Genomic DNA, 12,995 nt, shown 5'->3' on the forward strand with positions numbered 1-12,995 from the left:
GGGCTAGAGGTAAGGCTGTGGGGGCAGGAAAGATCTGGGTTTTAGTGTCATGTGTTCACGCTGGCATTTACTGGAATGTCCATTGTCCCATTGCATCTCAGTGGTCAGACTGAACTGGTCACAGCTGAATTATCTCTTGTTATCACCTGTTAGGCCCCTTAAGAACCCCAGGGTTCTTGCTCCCTCCATGCCTTTCTGTTCTCCCCATGGTGAGCCAGTGTGAGGTAAACTCTGTGAGCTGCAAATTCTTTGTGCTTGTCTCTAAAATAGAGATAAAAATACATTGATTATCATTATTCATGGTTCAATATTTGCAAGCTCACCTACTCACTAAAATTTATTCATCATGCCAAAACCAATTGTTGTAGTTCATTTTCAGTCATTTGCAAACAAATGCAGAATACAGGGGAGAAAATTTGTTACCCAATTCATTTGTTCCCACTTGAGGTAGATCAAGGTGACACTCCACCTTCTAGTTTTGGATCTCATACCATAAACAAGTGTTCTTTCCATGGTATATTTAGTGCCAAATTATTTGCATATCATATCTGTTCTTTTTTGGGGTGATTTTGCTATTTAAAATAGCCCCAAACATAGTGCTGAGGTGCTGTCTAGGGTTCATAAGTACAAGAACCTTGTGATGTGCCTCAGGAAGAAAATGTGTGGGAGAAGTTCTGCTCCCTAGCCCCACCCTCCAACCCCAGCTAGGCCCTGAGAGCAAAGAGAAGAACCACCACTGCCTTAGGGACTCACGGGTATGTGGGTCACATCATGAACGAAGCCTTGCTCTTAATTCACTTTTTTACTGGATGTTCTGTCTATGCTATTGGAGCCTAAGGACTTTTGAAACTCAGAAGCCAGGAGACACATTCTTGTTTCTCTGCTTTCTACTTTCTTTCCCTTCCTCCAAAACAATGAGGCATTCTGGCTCAGCCTGAAGGTGAAGGAGGGGCCCAACAGGGCAAGGAATACCAGGAGTAGTGGTGGCTAGATGGAAACAGTGGTCAATAGTTTAAATATATTACCTTTGAAGAGAAAAGTTCCTTGTAAATCTAAAGAAATGTCAGTCTGCAGTTGGCTTGTGTCTTCTCTCTTTGACCAGAAGAGTCATTTTGCATCATTTTCTATTGATTTTCCTTATACTCTGAATGTCTAAGAGGGCAGGTCACATCTGTCTGTTCATGCTGTGTCCTAGCACAGTTCTTAGAGTTGGTTCTCTATCAATTTCTATTGATAAACAAAGGGGTCAAGGATACATATACACACTCATACATGCCCTGTAGTTGGTACTTATGTTAATTCTCCAGGATTAGTTGTATGTGTTGGGGTAGGTACGAATCATACCTAATCTGACATTTTCATTGCTGTTTTGCATGTATTCTAATAGAATCAGAATTACGCTCACAGACCCCATGGGAATGTGGGGAATATTTGTCTTCACATTGAGGTAAAATAGCCAGCCGCACATTGTTAGTTCTCTTGACTTGAACTATTTTTCCACCGGAACGTGGATTGTTAACTCATACACCTGAAACAGGCAGGCAATTGTAGGCACATGGTAGGTGCAGAGTTTTACTCAGACTCTCTTTAGATTCCTCAGTCCTGTAACTCCCCAAATTCCACATTTTACTTACTTTTTTGTGGATTAAAGAAAAAATGCCTACTCCTATATGCTTGGATTTCTTTCAAGATGAGCCATTGTTCGCCCTGCATCAGTAGTTAAAACATATGACATTTGTCTGCCACTCCTTTCCTTCTCATGAGGTTGTTCTGGACTGAGTGTAACAACACAGCCTGGCTCTGTGAAGAAAGAGCTGCTGGACCACTGGTGGGCCCTGCTTTATTTCCATGGTGGCAGGTGTGGGGAAGTTGGGGTTCCTATGGCCAGGATCCTCACTGAACTTAAACCACCTGATGATGTAACTGCCTGTTGCTAGGCTACCACTTCCACACCTTTAGGCAATAAGCTGTTATTGTGCTATATAGAGAGCTCGGCCCAGTGCTCTGGGCAGAGGCAGAGATGCTAGTGCTTGACCTACTGCCGGAGAAAAGCCAGTTAATAAACCCTTTCACCCCAAAGAACATTCTGCTGTCAATTTCTTTGGTCACGCTGAATCAACAGCGAACTTGCCCAGGACTGAAACCCATAGGCAAGACACAGGTCAGTCTCTAGATCCCATCTACTCAGAGCGAATCTGCATTCAGCAAGCCGGTCTCTGCCTCTGGGCCTCTCTGCCCACACAGCCGTCCCAATCCCTGTCCTCAGCGCCACTCCTTTCCTTCTCATGAGGTTGCTCTGGACTGAGTGTAACAACACAGCCTGGCTCTGTGAAGAAAGAGCTGCTGGACCACTTGTGGGCCCTGGTGTCCAGGTGTCTTGCTGTGCCACCGTGTCGCCCAGAGCACTGGGCAGGGCTCTTTATATAGAGTCAATAACGATGCATTGCCCACACATGTATAGTGACCTAGCCAACTAGGGCAAGGTGAGAATCCTGGCCACAAGCAGGCTCATTACCTGATGTGGCAGCAAATGTCCTTTGGATGCTGCAGCTTGTGGTTTGTCCAATAGCCTGGTGATTTATTGCAGGGGCTCCTGCTGATGTTGGCAATAGAGATAAATGCAGTCTGGATGTGGATGTGGGTGCTGGTATTAGCCTTCATTGCAGCTAGGATGACTAGGCCTTGTTTTGGAGACTATCTTTGAATGAAATGCTTAGCTTCAGCAGAAGCAGCTAAAAGGGAAGCATCCAGTGAATTCCTACAGCCCTCTACTGGCTCTTGTTGTATTGAAGGTGTGAACAGTAACGTTTAAGTGGTTCCTTCCAGAGTTTTAACATGATGCCTACTAGGATAATTATGCCAATGGCCCACTGTTCTTTCAGGGCATGTTCCATTGTAACTTTCAGCTGTAACCCACAGTAGCTTTGAGACAAACACAACAGTTTTGCCTGTTGTGGTTTTTCCCCCTCCCTAAAAGAAGAGAGGACTGGAAGTTCTCTAAGTTACTTGTAGCATGTGTTAAAGTTTTGCTTAACTGATTAATGAGAGAACTGACAGGGAAGACATAAAGATCAGTTTTCCCAAGTTCTAGTGGTGAGTTTGTGTGTGTGTGTGTGTGTGTGTCTGCATGACTTGCAAAAGAAAAAATATTAGGCTAGTCACAAATCAGATTAACCTTCTACAAAGCAATAAAGCTGTAACTCCTTTGTACATTTGGAAAATTTCTCTATCAGGCTACAGAATATAATACAAATCATAGAGCCCTTTGCGTGTCTGCAAATTAACCTTAACTTTACAGAACTGCACATGATTGCATTTTATCAGTTCTGGATTGTTGCTCAAACAGCCTGTGACAGCACAGTCCAATTCCCCAAGTAGTGAGATGCAGATGGGCCAGGTTGACTAGAAACTTGCTCTGCTTCCTGGCTGCTCAGAGAATGCTATTTACGCTAGTAGCACTAGTGTCAGTGGGAAGCTAGAAAGAAGTGCAGGATCTCTGGCCCCACCCTAGATCTTTAAAATCAGAATCTGTGCCATAGATTGAATATTTGTGTCTCCCACTGCCTCCAATTCATATATTGAAAACCTAATGCCTCATGTGATGGTATTAAGAGGTGGACCTCTAGGAGGTGAATCGGTCATGAGGATGAAGTACTCCTGAATGGGATTAGTGTCCATTATAAAAGAGACCCCAGGGGGCTTCATCACCCCTACCCCTTTTACTGTGTGAGGACACAGCATGAAGACAGTCCTTTGTGAGCCAGAAAGGAGGCTCTCACCAGACCTGAATCTTCCAGTGCTAACATCTTGGGCTTCCCAGCCTCCAAAACTATGAGAAATAAATGCTTATTGTTTACAAGATTTTTATTTAAAATTTTTTATTAAAAAATTATGGTATTTTGTTACAGTTGCCTGAACAGACCAAGATCATCTGCATTTTAATAAGACATCTATATGATTTGTGTTCACATTAAAGTTTAAGAACTTTGCTCTAGACTGATATTTTAAAAATCAGGCACTTATTTTTAATCTTTCCAGGTTTGATATACACTTTCATTCCACAGTTCTCACCACACGCCATACTAGGTCAGTTGTTAGTCGAGGTCTAGGCAGATTGTCACCCTCAGTACAGTGGTTGTCTCCTCCTGCTTCTGAGTGAGGCTTTGGAATTAGGGTTTCTGTAGGAAGCCAGCGGGCACCCAGGTTTGGCCCTGGTTCTGCCACTATATGTGTAAGTGCTTTGCATGTACTATCATATCAACCCTCAAAACTCATCTGAGGAAGCATCACCACCATCATTTCTCAGAGAAGTGCCCAGGGTCATGTTACTGGCTGAGATGCTGTTTTTCCCAGGACCATGTCTTTGAGGTGACAAAGAACGAAGCCTGCAGACAAGAGTACAGAGCAACCAGCAACATTTCTAATGAGGAGTGAAAAGGAAAAAGAAAGACTTCCTCTAACTGGGAGGTGCTCCAAGATAGAATGCTGTCAGAGCTGCAGTGCCTAGGGTTTATAAGCACCAAAACAGAGTAAATCACACAGGTGGCTGGGAGTTGTTGCTAGGGCCTGTTGCTATGGCTGAGGTAGGATCAAAGGAAAAGAAAAACTCCCTTTTTTCCTCAGGTTGATTTTCCCAGATGTCCAGGACGAGGCTTCTTGTTTACTGCAAAGCCTTGACTGTTATGTTACCTTACCAAGGCCCCGAGCTCTATCTTCCTGTGTCTCACTAATGCTTGCCTCAGTCACATGACTAGAAAGCACACAGATAAGAATGAAATGAGGGATAATTCCAAACCCCTTCGTTCCATACTGTCTCCTATCCCTTAAGCACTATCGTTCATGGCTTTCTGACTTAGTTCAACTGGACAAGTTTCAAACATCCTTCTACCTCTAAAATCTTTGGATTTATTGATATAGCAACATCTTTTGGACTTAATTGCTAATTAAGGGGAACCTATAATAATTATTAATAACATCATTGATATTGATACCATTAACTGGTATCACCAATCATAAATAAATAAATACATTTATTTCTTCAGAACTCCTCTATACTCTTTGAGTATCCAGACTACATTTCAAACTTACCATTTATTACAGTTTTTTTACTTATCTATTTCTTCCACTTGGAACTGCCTCCTGGGGAAGGAAGGGATGGGTACTTTGTCTTATTTATGTTTATATCCCCACAAGTTAGTATATATAGTACTCAATAAATGTTTATTCAAATACACTAACCAATGGACATAAAATTGAAGGGGAAACCCTTCAATTATAGGATTCAATGGATCTAATATAAATCCATCATTATATTTGTATCCATATATTTATAGTAATAAAATAAAAGTGGAGGATTTATTTCACATATCAGTTCTTTCAAATGGGCAGGAGTCTTCTGTTCTATATTTTTGCAGCCCAGAGGAACTATATCTTTGAAGTAAAGAGGAATAAATGGTAGGAAAATAAAATGGCAATATGACAACCGTTAATCTGGTTACAAAGGAAAAGTAATTACAAAAAAGGAATTTGTGAGTTTTCCAAAGGGTTAATTCAGGCCAACAGTTCTCAACCTGCAGCCATTTGGCCCCATGGGGGACATTAGTCAATATCTGGTGACATTTTTGGTCTTCAGAACTGCTGGGGAGATTTTTCCTGTGCACCTAATGGGGAGAGGCTAAGCAACCTACAAGGCACAGAACAGCCCTCCACGAGAAACGATTATCCAGCCCCAAATGTCAGCAGTATAGGACTGAGAAACCTTGATTCAGATAGACCCTTGAATAGTGCTGGGAATTTAGTACATTCTAATTAGCTGATTGCTTGACTCAGCACATAACCTCTGACACCCTCAGCATCTCCATGACTGCACAATTATCTAATGGTGACCCAGAGGCACCACTCATCCCAGAGCTCCCTCTGCTTCAGCAACAGAGTGTGGCTGCCTCAACGGCTTCACCTTGCTCTCAGGGCCTGGGACCTACCCTGAAGGAGAGGTCACTATATGTGTCATTTACCTGTTTATGTTTCTGCCCATCACCCATAACTAGACAGTACATTCCTGTTGTCAGAGAACATATGTTTTACTTCATTGCATCCCCATGGCCACAATTTCTCACTTCCACCTTATAATGCTTTGGCACTCCGGGCATGAAAGTGATGCTTTATTTTTGGAATTCAATGGTTAAATAGTTGGTCATCTGTAAATATCCTCTGTGGTGAATTGCAACTAACCAGAATGTAAAGTGACCAGAATCATCCTTTCTGCCACCATTCTAGATAAGCTGGGATTTATGCTATGTAGCATTCAGATTTGTGTTCCGGGGTCAGGGTTTATGTAAGTTTAGGTGTTTAGGGTTAGACATAGAGAATTCCTTACGTTTTGTTTCCTTCTTCAATTCCCTAGTTTGTGAAGATGTTGTCTTTTTCTGGGAAATAAAAGGGGGATTTCATTTATACAGGAAGAACAAAAACAATAACAAGCTGTTCTGTCCAGGCAGATACTGTGTTTGTTAAGGCATGATGGGGGGTTAGCACTTAAGGGATCTGGCAGGAAGGTCAGCCCTGTGTAAGCCTGTGACACAGGTGGGAGGTGTGTGTGGCACCTCTCACCTTACTTCCCCAGACATCCTCCCACCCCTGCTTATGCCCCCTCCAGCCCAGCGTTCTCAGAGTCACTGATGTCTGTTCCTAAGGGGACATCGGAGGAGCACGTACTCCTGCGGTGTGGAGTACTGTAATGTCTTGCCCGTACCAGGAACACTTGCATTTTAAAACATGAATCCAAAAGAATGAATCATTACTAACAGGATTTCCAATATTAGACCACTAGGGTGCGATCGATTTTGAGGAGTCCTTCGTCAGGTTGTCTTTCATTAGCAAATAAAACAAGCAACAGAAATACTTCAGGCCAGGGCTCTGTGAGACAATAAGCAGATTTTTTAAAATTCATATTTAAACTTTTGTTCTTGTTTGTTCTGTGGCTATCAACTGAGAACAAGTACGTGTAGCTTCTAATAGAGGAAAGAAGACAGAGAGTCCAAAGCTGTTAGATCTTTGCAAACTTTGTCACCCTAGGAAGCTTACTAATAGATCAATAACAATACAAATAATTACATATTTTTGTCATTAGAAGTTGGTTTTCTTTGGGGCTTCCTAAGATCAGGAATTTTAGTTGTAAAGCAGTATAGTATGTGCAGTTTGGAAAGGCAAACAATTCTGATGGTGGCAATATTTATAAAGCACTTACTGTGTGTCTGGCACTATTCCATTTACTCATCATGACCCTACTAGTGGGTTACTATTTTATTATCACCCCTATATTATGAGTGAAGAAATCCAAAATCACAGTAAGTACATGTTAGAGCCAGGCCTTGAACCCATACTTCCTGGCTACAGGTCTTATCCTCTCACTGTATTACCTCCCGAGTCATAACCAGGCACCTCTGCTGTCCTCAGGGAATGTTTTCACTGAAGGGCAGGGCCTGGACACAATGCAAAGGGAAAGTGGTTTGTTAAATATGCTAACCTAGCTCTTTCTTGCTTTCCAGGCTTTGGAGGTACCCTGGGCTACATTTTAGGTGCCATCGACTGGGCCCATCTGAAGCTGGGAAGAGTGCTGGGCACAGAATTCCAGGTCATGTTCTTCTTTTCCGCCTTGGTGCTCACTTTATGTTTTATGATTCACCTGTGCAGTATCCCTGAAGCCCCACTTAGAGATGTTGCTAAGGACGTTCCCCCACAGCAAGCCCTCCAGGACGCTCTATTGTCACCAGACAGAATGTATGAGTATGGATCTATCAGAAAAGTTAAAAATGGCTATGTAAACCCAGAGCTGGAGCTGCAGGGAGAAAAAATAAAAAGCGAACAGGTAAAGTTGAAATTCATTTTTCTTTAGATGGGAAAAATATTCTTGTTCTTGTCTTTTCTTCTTCTGTTTTAAATTGTTCTTTGTCTTTGTTCTCTTATCTGATGTGAAGAGTTTTGTGAAGTCTAACTGAATTCTCAAATCTACAGTAGCTACCATCACTTGGAATCAAAACACTGCATTTCAAAGAAAAACGTATGCATCTTTCTCTGGCCCTCCTGTCTCTTACTCTATTCAGAGCATCAAACCAGTGAGGATGAAGCCAGATACAAAGCAGTAAACCATAGGAGAGGGCTGGGACCATCCTCGGGCCATAAGAAATATCCTTCGCTCGTAGATTAGGATTATAAATTTGTTCCTCCAAGTGACAGCATCCCTGGGTTGGTAACTGGGTTGTCTTGTTGAATTTGTATTTCATGAGTTGATTAGATATTTCCAGTACACTGCTCCATGAATTAATCAGCTTAAAAATTTAAAGAAAACTCTACTAAATGCCAGAAAAATGGAACTAGGTGAAGAGGAAATGGTCAAATAGAAGAGGGTAGAACTATGCTGACCAATACAGTAGCTACTAGCCCATGAGGCTATTTACATTTAAACTAATTAAAATGAAATACAATTAAAATGTCACTTCCTGAGTTGCATTAGCCACACTTCAAATGCTCAATAACTCCGTGGAGCTAGTAGCTATAGTACAGGAGAGTGCAGATACAGAACATCTCTATTGCTGCAGAAAGTTCTGCCAGACAATGGGGATGCACAGCTCCATTTTCCTTTGGGGTGACTTTGAAAAATAAAACCTCAGAGATAGAGTACAAAGGGTCCTCTCACTGGCAAAGAGGTTGTGAAAAGCCTGGGTTCAAATTTTAGCTCCTCGAGCTGACTAGCCTGTGTTACTCATTCAGCAAATATCTATCAGGCCCTTGCTGTAGGTAAGCTAAAGAATAAGAGCATAGGTGTTCAAATCCTACTTCTATCATCTCTGGAATATATGACTTTGGGTATTTACATTTTTCTAAAAGGAGAATGTAATTCCATCTGTCTAAAAGGGTTTTGTGCAGGTTACATGAGATAGTCCATACAAAGTTGCTCAGAGTGGTTCCTACCACGTAATAACATGTTAGTGTAGGTGCTTATTATGGGCCTGCCAGAATGCTGAATGCTCCAAGCACAAACAGGAACAGACTTAATCTGTGCTCTAACAGCTTTCACACAAGCTAGGTTCAATCTTATCTCCTCCATGAGCTTGGCTTCTCTTGTTGGCTTGGCCTGTTTTCTAGGGATATTGAGATGTTCAACCAAGATAAAGCATGTTAAGGTGCTTTTTAAGCTTAACAAGTATACAAGCTTATTTTAATCACTACTCATTCAACAAACTACTTTGGATGCTGAATTTGTGTATAGCACTCTACTAGGTATATAGGAACCATAAAATTGATTAATGTCCATTCCCTATGCCCAAGAATTTATAGCCTAACAGGGGCACAAACCATTTACACCAATACTTCTATTTCAAGGTAAAATGTGATAAATGCTATAAAAGTACTGTGTCAGCTTAGGTCTTCTAAAAAGCAGGCACCAAGATAGGATTAGATGTGTAAGAGATTTTTTTTTGAGAGGGCATCTCTCATATTTACTAATCAAATGGTTGTTAACAACAATAAAATTCTGTATAGGGGAGTCAATGCTCAATGCACAATCATTAATCCACCCCAAGCCTAATTCTCATCAGTCTCCAATCTTCTGAAGCATAGTGAACAAGTTCTAACATGGTGAACAAATTCTTACATAGTGAATAAGTTCTTACATGGTGAACAGTACAAGGGCAGTCATCACAGAAACTTTCGGTTTTGATCACGCATTATGAACTATAAACAATCAGGTCAATATGAATATTTGTTTCATTTTTATACTTGATTTATATGTGGATCCCACATTTCTCCCTTTATTATTATTATTATTATTATTTTTAATAAGATGCTGAAGTGGGAGGTAGATCCAAGATAAAGGTAGAAAACATAGTTTAGTGTTATAAGAGAGCAAATGTAGATGATCAGGTGTGTGCATGGAGACTATGTGTTAATCCAAGCTAGACAAGGGCAATAAAACATCCACAGATGCAGAAGATTTCTCTCAAAACAGGGGGGGATGAGGTTCTAAGCCTCACCACTGTTGATCCCCAATTTCTCACCTGATAGCCCCCCTGCGACTGTGCCTGTCTTAGGTTGTTCCTCCCTTGAGGAATCTTACCCATCTCTGGCTAACCAGTCACCTTCCGGGGCCATACAGGGAGATGTAAAGTTGGTAAGTGAGAGAGAAGCCATAATGTTTGAAAAGGTTAGCTTTTTACTTCTTTGCAGATTTATGCCCTGTGGTTTCTATGCCCAGCATTTCTCTTGAGGTATCTTTACCACTTGGAGGAACTATGACACTCAGTAAATTCGATATGAGGCACGAATTCTATTTAAGGGTTGTAATTAGGAAGGAAGAAGAAAAGCTATAGAGGTAGCAGACGGAAGAAAACATGAGAGGATTATTTCTTTGACATATGTTCTTGTAGAATAACTTAAGCATGTATAGGTTTTAAAATACTAATTAAATTGTGCACACACATTAACATAATAGGAATACAGTTACATAACCAAAGCAGATCTATAAGTACCAGCCATCTCCAGAGAAGCCAAGAAAACCAGTTAGGCACCCTAGGCATTTGTGAAAATTTGTCTATGAAATGACGGATATTGTCCAACTGTACTTGAACAGTCTGAGAGAAATCAGACAAATTAAAACAACCCATTCCTGGGAACTGTTCACATCCCATATGTTCTTTTAACAGTAGATAGTCTGTAGTTGTAAGATTTTGGAGCACTACAACGTGCACTTCTCCTAATTCATAGTTGAGTTCCAACAGTGTAGATCCAGTCAAATTTGTTGTTTTACTGAAAGCACAGGCCAAATTAGATATCTCCTTCTTCATTCCAATGGCAAGTCCAGGAAGCGGTGGGATGGATGCAGCTACAACTGCAGCATTGCCTGGATCTTTGTTCAGGTTTTTTGATGATCATCTTCTGGTATGACTCTTCCAGAGAGTGCTGATGTTGGAAGTTCTTCTTCATATCGTATCTTAGTTCATTTTCTGGGTAGCCAAATTAGGGTTTGATCCTCTGTATAAACACAAACAGACCCTTTGCCCACACTTTGATATGCCCTTTATACCATTGTGTAGAACTCATTGGAGGTCACCACACAGGAACTGTCTTTTTTTAGGAGAAAGGAATATTTTCAGAAAAGTGTACCTCCATAGTTGATCATCTGACACCGCTTAAGTGATCAAAATTAAAGATATTTAAATCATGCATCAATCATTGATTTACCATTAGTTTTATCCTATCAGGGAGTAATCCCCCTTCTCTTTCTTTTTTTTTTTCATCATTAATCTACAATTACATGAAAAATTTTATGTTTACTAGGCTCTCCTCTATACCAAGTCCCCCCCACAAACCCCATTACAGTCACTGTCCATCAGCATAGCAAAATGTTGTACAATCACTACTTGTCTTCTTTGTGTTGCCCAGACCTCGCCTTTCTCCCACCCCCCACATTATGCATGCTAATCATAATACCCCTATCTTCTCCCCCCCTTATCCCTCCCTACCCACCCATCCTCCCCAGTCCCTTTCCCTTTGGTACCTGTTAGTCCATTCTTGGGTTCTGTGATTCTGCTGCTGTTTTGTTCCTTCAGTTTTTCCTTTGTTCTTATACTCCACAGATGAGTGAAATCATTTGGTATTTCTCTTTCTCCGCTTGGCTTATTTCACTGAGCATAATACCCTCCAGCTCCATCTATGTTGCTGCAAATGGTAGGATTTTCCCTCTTCTTATGGCTGAATAGTATTCCATTGTGTATATGTACCACATCTTCTTTATCCATTCATCTACCAATGGACATGTAGGTTGCTTCCAATTCTTGGCTATTGTAAATAGTACTGCAATAAACATAGGGGTGCTTCTGTCTTTCTCAAACTTGATTGCTGCGTTCTTAGGGTAAATTCCTAGGAGTGGAATTCCTGGGTCAAATGGTAGGTCTGTTTTGAGCATTTTGATGAACCTCCATACTGCTTTCCACAATGGTTAAACTAATTTACATTCCCACCAGCAGTGTAGGAGGGTTGCCCTTTCTCCACAGCCTCACCAACATTTGTTGTTGTTTGTCTTTTGGATGGCAGCCATCCTTACTGGTGTGAGGTGATATCTCATTGTACTTATAATTTGCATTTCTCTGATAATTAGCGATCTGGAGCATCTTTTCATGTGTCTGTTGGCCATCTGTATTTCTTTTTTGGAGAACTGTCTGTTCAGTTCCTCTGCCCATTTTTTAATTGGGTTATTTGTTTTTTGTTTGTTGAGGCGTGTGAACTCTTTATATATTTTGGACATCAAGCCTTTATCGGATCTGTCATTTACAAATATATTCTCCCATACTGTAGGGTTCCTTTTTGTTCTATTGATGGTGTCTTTTGCTGTACAGAAGCTTTTCAGCTTAATATAGTCCCACTTGTTCATTTTTGCTGTTGTTTTCCTTGCCCAGGGAGATATGTTCAAGAAGAGGTCACTCATGTTTATGTCTAGGAGGTTTTTGCCTATGTTTTTTTCCAAGAGTTTAATGGTTTCATGACTTACATTCAGGTCTTTGATCCATTTTGAGTTTACTTTTGTATATGGGGTTAGACAATGGTCCAGTTTCATTCTCCTACATGTAGCTGTCCAGTTTTGCCAGCACCATCTGTTGAAGAGACTGTCATTTCGCCATTGTATGTCCATGGCTCCTTTATCAAATATTAATTGACCATATATGTCTGGGTTAATGTCTGGATTCTCTAGTCTGTTCCGTTGGTGTGTGGCTCTGTTCTTGTGCCAGTACCAAATTGTCTTGATTACTATGGCTTTATAGTAGAGCTTGAAGTTGGGGAGTGAGATCCCCCCTACTTTATTCTTCTTTCTCATGGTTGCTTTGGCTATTCAGGGTCTTTGGTGTTTCCATATGAATGTCTGAATTATTTGTTCCAGTTCATTGAAGAATGTTGCTGGTAGTTTCATAGGGATTGCATCAAATCTGTATATTGCTTTGGGC

At 41.0% G+C, this 12,995-nt stretch overlaps 1 protein-coding gene across 1 annotated transcript in view; it reads left to right on the top strand.

Moving 5' to 3' along the window:
* SLC45A2 (solute carrier family 45 member 2) overlaps positions 1-12,995 on the top strand; it is a 40,057-nt gene that overhangs the window by 11,714 nt on the left and 15,348 nt on the right. Inside the window, exon 3 of the mRNA XM_037001925.2 lies at positions 7,548-7,867. Coding sequence (XP_036857820.2) covers positions 7,548-7,867 — 320 coding nt within the window. The remainder of the gene's footprint in view (positions 1-7,547; positions 7,868-12,995) is intronic.

Source organism: Manis javanica, chromosome 1 (genome assembly GCF_040802235.1).
Source record: "Manis javanica isolate MJ-LG chromosome 1, MJ_LKY, whole genome shotgun sequence".
Classification (NCBI taxonomy): Eukaryota; Metazoa; Chordata; class Mammalia; order Pholidota; family Manidae; genus Manis; species Manis javanica.